General features: G+C 53.7%; 1 protein-coding gene across 3 annotated transcripts in view; it reads left to right on the top strand.

Annotated features, from left to right (window-relative positions):
- Positions 1–638: 638 nt before the first annotated feature.
- Positions 639–5,414, top strand: part of ZNF582 (zinc finger protein 582) — an 11,536-nt gene continuing 6,760 nt past the window's right edge. The window contains exons 1-5 of one of the 3 annotated variants that reach the window (XM_029924634.1): positions 639–778; positions 1,738–1,873; positions 2,318–2,403; positions 3,595–3,721; positions 3,945–4,040. In XM_029924634.1, coding sequence (XP_029780494.1) covers positions 2,395–2,403; positions 3,595–3,721; positions 3,945–4,040 — 232 coding nt within the window. In that variant the 5' untranslated portion in view covers positions 639–778; positions 1,738–1,873; positions 2,318–2,394. The remainder of the gene's footprint in view (positions 779–1,737; positions 1,874–2,317; positions 2,404–3,594; positions 3,722–3,944; positions 4,041–5,414) is intronic. The other 2 variants (XM_029924636.1, XM_029924635.1) reach the window with 2 other exon arrangements.

Below are 5,414 nucleotides of genomic sequence, written 5' to 3' on the forward strand. Positions count from 1 at the left end.
AGAGAGAGAGAGAGAGAGAGAGAGACAAAGGATCTGAAATAGGCTCCAGGCTCTGAGCTGTCAGCACAGAGCCCGACGCGGGGCTTGAACCCACGAACCGTGAGATCATGACCTGAGCCGAAGCCGGACGCTTAACTGACTGAGCCGCCCAGACGCCCCTAAATAAAATAATTTAAAAAAGAAAAATAAACTTAAAAACAATTTTGCTTATTCTGCACTCTCCTTCATAACCTACATTTATTTCATTGTTTTTTCTCCTTCTGAACCTTCTGGGAAAGAGGCTGCTCCGCGGAAACGCTGATGTAAAGAATGAGACACTTTGAGGGTCACACACGAGCGTGTTCCCAGAGTGGCCAGGTTCCAATCACACCCAACGGCGGGTCCGCACCACACACGACACATCGCATCCGCCACCAAAGACGCGTTCGCACACACACAGCGCACCTGTCGCGCAGACCCGCCGCGGCCAAACGGGCCCTCGAACACTCTCCGTCAAATCTGCCAAGTCTCTCCACCACACGCGGGCAACCGGGGCCCCGCCCATCCCGAAACATCGCGAGATCCGCCCTTGAGGCCTGGTTGTGCCTTTGCGCCCAAAAACTACATTTCCCAGAAGAGTCTGCGCCGTTCGCCCGTTCGCGAGGCCGCATCGGCGGAGCGTTGTCGCCTGCGCCATCTTCCGGCTTCAGGCGGCGGGTCCGCCGCTACCGAGGAGGAAGCGCACCCGGGTCTCCGGGAAGCGCGGCCACGGTGGCACCTGGATCCTTGGAGTTGGCAGGTGAGGGGCTCTGGAGCTTGCCCGGCGCTCTGGGATCCTTGTGGGAGTGGGCGCCACAGCCGGCGGATCTCGGGCCTGCGAAGAACTTGATGAACATCTCGCCCCAGCGTCGGTCAGCGGCTTTCTGGGCGCTCGACTACATTTCCCATCGGCCTCCGCGGTGCAGCCCCTCCCCCCCCCCCCCAACCCCGCGAGCGCCCCCTTTCCGTGTCCACGCTCATAGCCCCGATCTGTGGACCCCTTAGGTGGGCGTGACGGGGCCCCGACTCCCCAAAAATGCTAGGGGATATTTTACAGTCATTCTTACTCATGTTTTTTTTTTTTTAATTTTTGTTGGGGTCTTGTTTGATAAGATTCTCAAATAATTACAAGACCTCAAAGGATTTAACACCACTAGTTAAGAAGCAAGAGACTTAAATTTGAGAACATTTTACATGTTCTTGAAAAAAAATCTTAGCCCAGCAATGGGGAAACGGTTGAGTAAATCATGGGCCACTTTTGTAATAAAATATTACAAAACTGTTACAGATAATGCTAAAATAGTGGTCATTATAAAAAAAATTTCCTATTACGTATTACCAGTTATTTTCATTTGCAGATTACTTAGAATTAAATGTTTGTAACATGGCAGGCATTGTTCTAAGTTCCTTTCAAAAACACTACTAGTTTGACGACGCACTCCCAAAGTGGTTAAACGACACCATTCTTAATACTTGGACGTTTTTATTCTAGTTGTTTCTTTAAGCCCGTGTGCAGGTAGGTGGGTGGGTTTGACCTCTTTTCCAGAATGTTCTCAGGTATAAAGAGACTACTTGTGAATACCTTTTCTTGTTAGTCAGTGTTGCCCCCCATCATTTTTGATAGTTGTTTGGTGGTCCATCCTATGGCTGGGCCAAAAGTGATTCAACCACTTGCCTACTTGTGGACGGCTAAAGGCTGATTTTTGTTCTGTTTTTCAGTGAATACTGGACACACGGCCTCTGTACAGAGGTCTATGTATGTGATGGAAATGGAGTCATCTGGTTTGGCCACTGCACCCACACCCCTTTTATTGACTCAAGGCGGGGTCCCGAAGTGATGCCCACCAGGTGTTAGGTGGGGCTGTAGGGCTCTTTGTGAATTTGGAAGTTGGGTAAAGAGCCAGGGAGACCTCGGAAGGTGCTACATTGTGGGCCTGAGAGAGTTAAATGTTCTGTTTCTGGAAAGGCTTCACTGTGGGCTGGGCTGATGCAGATGAGGCAGGCTGTGCTCCCTGGCCTGAGGACAGCCTTTCTTGTCCTTGGGACACCATGTGACCATTGTCACTGGACCAGGACGGAGCTCCCTGCCACAGATTTCCATCAGTAACAGGTGGGATTCTCTGGGTATTTAGGGGAAGTGGCGGAGAAAGGCCCCTGGTTCCCTGGGCTTGGGGAAGGGCCATGGGCCCCAGCTCTCTTCTCGTGGGGAGGCGGGTGAGAAGGCGGGGACCTGTAACCTTGGCGTTCTGGGAGCTGCGAGGCAAGCCTGAGCGCTCATGTTCGCTCTTTCCTCCCCCAGCTCTGCCGTCTCAGGACTCTGACCCCCAAGAGGGGAACCAGGAGGAGGACCGGTCAGCCCATGACATTCTGAAAGTCATGTCCCTGGTGAGTGTTAAAATCATGTAAATATTTGCTTCCTCTTGAAGCCTCCCGCCTGGATTTCATCCAAGAATCTGGTTTTCAGAGGTTCCCGTTTTTAGCGACTAAAGAGACCAGCTAGCTAGTACCCTCTCCCACTGCCCGTGGGTTCATTCTGCCAGCCTTCCACGTGTGATAGTGTGGTATTCTGCCAAGAGGCTGGGTCGAGCAGAGATCCGTTTCCTTGTGTAAAATGGGAACCGCGGGTGGACGAAATAGGGAGGGCGCTTGTGATAACTGCCGTGGAAGAGCGTGGGAACGGCCCTTGGCCGGGTTCACTTCCGGCGTGCCACGTGAGCGCTGCCTCGGGAGGGATTGCTAATCGGGTGTGTAGCAGGCTTCGCCGGGAATCGGAGCAATGAGACGCCGGAAGTAAGGTCCACTTTAAGGTTGAACAGAGCCTTTCAATGCGGGTCGTCGTCCAGCAGCTTCTTCAGCCGACGCGCGAGAGAAGTGCGGGTGCGGGGCTGTGAGCCGGCCGGCCAGATGGGTGAATTTTTCAGAATCTGGATAGTCCGAGCTGGGAAGAGTCTGATCTGGTCCCATCTCTGCATCCAAAATACGAGAATGGTTCGGTCATCTTTTCACTTGATAGAAAATTGCGCAGCTAAGAAAAGTACTCTTTTATTCAGAGTTTTCTCATAAGGAAGAGTGCTTTGACATCGTGACGTAATGACGAACCTCCGTCTTTAACTAATTCTCAAATTTATATGAATAACTTCTTTTCTAAGAGAGACACGTTTCTGAAGTAAAACATGGGGGGGTAAGTCTGTCAGAAACTGTTGCTTTGGCTTGTTGTTTACAAGTCGAAGTTACAGGTCTCTCGTTGAGACTTTATTGTATCCCAAGGACAGAGCGGGCAGCGGGCTTTACTGTAAAGTTTGTCACACTGGGGCAGACGCCACGTCGCCGGCTTTTAATTTTCCTCCCAGATCTGTGTTCAGAGCTCTGCTTTGTAGTAACGAGGAATGTTCAGGAACATTTCAGCACTGTCTTGCTCATGCCCGCCCTCCTTGTCCCCGCTCACGTGGGAGGCCTCCCGCCCCAGCGTCCTTCTCACCGGACGCCCCGCTCCTGCCGAGGCCGCCTGCGTGTCCCCCGCCCCGTCAGGAGGCCTTTCCCTGACGTGTGCAGTGACCAACCTGCCTGTTGTCTCAGGAGCCGGACTCGTTCGGGGACGTGGCCGTGCTCTTTTCCCAAGAAGAATGGGCGCGGCTGGCGCCCGCTCAGAGGGAGCTGTACAGAGACGTGATGCTGGAGACGTACAGCCACCTGGTCTCGCTGGGTAAGGCCCCGCCTGTTGGCTGGGGTGTTCCCCTCGGCGTGTCCGTCCCTTCCTCCCGGTTCCGGGCCCCTTTCCAGCTCCCGGGCTGACGCGCCGCCTTCCCCAGCCCGCAGCCTGCCCGGTCCCACCTCCTCGGGTCGCTCCTGCTCGATGACCAGGTCCTGGGTCTGGATTCTGGGCGCCCCACGCCGTAACTGGGCGGCATGTGTTTGCTCCCGTCCAGGTCTTGCCGTCTCCAAACCTGATGTGATCTCCTTCCTGGAGCAAGGCAAGGAGCCCTGGCTGGGGGAGAAGGCGGCAGCAGGAGGCCTGGGGCCAGGTAAGCGGAGCCCGGGTGGCAAGAGAGAGGCCACCGCACGCACCCGTCTAGCGGAGCAGGAGGAAGCAGGAGCTTTGAGTCGGAAAGTTTTCCCTCCAACGCGCCAGACTCAGGCCGGGTCCCAGTGTCATCTGTTCTGGCCTGTTAGTGGCCCCTTTCTTCCTGAACTGTCTCTGTGTGTTTGGGCCTCACTCCCTCTTGTCCTTGCCGCGAGAGCCTCCCGTGGTGGGTCTTCTCACTCTCGTTAAGTGTTGGGGCGCCCTGGGGCTCAGACTTGGGTTTCCCCTTCCCTGTTTATTTCATTCCCCAGAACCTTCTCCGTTACCCTGGCTAACTATATTTTTCTGTGACTGTGCCTTAAATACCACTCATACTTGTGTTGTCCAGCGAGGAGCCACTGGCCCCGTGTGGACATTGTGATTTGAGTTCATTGCAGTTAAATACATTTGAAAAATCAGTACCTCACTTGCCCTTGCCCCATTTCACATATCCAGTAGCCACTTTGTGGCTTGTGTCTACTGTACTAGACAGTGCGGACACACATTTCCACCGTCTTTAGCTGTTCCTTTGAACTCCACAAGCTTACATCCGCTACCGCCCATCATGTCTACCTCAGTGTTCAGCAGGCACTATGAATTTAACGTTCCAGAAACGAGGCCTTGATCCTCTTCTCTCTTTCTTCCACACCTTAGTAGTAGGGGATTTGATTCTTGTACTGCTCAAGTTAGAAGCGCTTGAAGCATTCTTTGAATTTTCTCTCTCACATCCCTATCCAGACTGTCAGCAAATCCTTGGCTAGACGCTAAGTCTAAAGTTCTTTCCTGTCCGGCGAGAAAGCGGATGCAGGGTTAAAATACGAGAGATGGCTGCTGTCCGGGAAGAGACAGGAGCCCCGCGTCAGGGTCCTTGCTCTGTATTTACTAAGATCGGAAGGTAACAAACGTGACGCGCGAGCCCAGGAGACCATGACTCTGAACGTTAACTCACGGGCGTGAGGGGAAGGGGGTTTTGAAGATTAACGGTATTAGGGGTTTGGGTCAATATAAAACACGATTCTGGAACCAGGCAGATGGCTGTGAACGGCCGACAGTGGGCGCCGTGTCTGTTTATCTTAGCTGGTCTAGGGGAGAAGGCACAGCAACTAACCTCGGGGTCAACAAGGCACCTTCTTTTGCTAAACATCCGCGCTCTGGGCAGCATCCCCCGCAGTGGGCCATAGGCCTGTTTGCCCGTTACCTGACTTGGTCCTTCCTTCCTGTGAAAGCAGCTCTCTGCCGTAGTACGAAGTTGGGGGCGGGGGGGGGGGGGCGTTTTGCCCTGAATGCCGAATCTTGCTTACCTCGTGTACCTTTGTACTGGGGCCTTGCCCCCGCC

The sequence above is a fragment of the Suricata suricatta genome, chromosome 16 (genome assembly GCF_006229205.1).
Source record: "Suricata suricatta isolate VVHF042 chromosome 16, meerkat_22Aug2017_6uvM2_HiC, whole genome shotgun sequence".
Lineage (NCBI taxonomy): Eukaryota > Metazoa > Chordata > Mammalia > Carnivora > Herpestidae > Suricata > Suricata suricatta.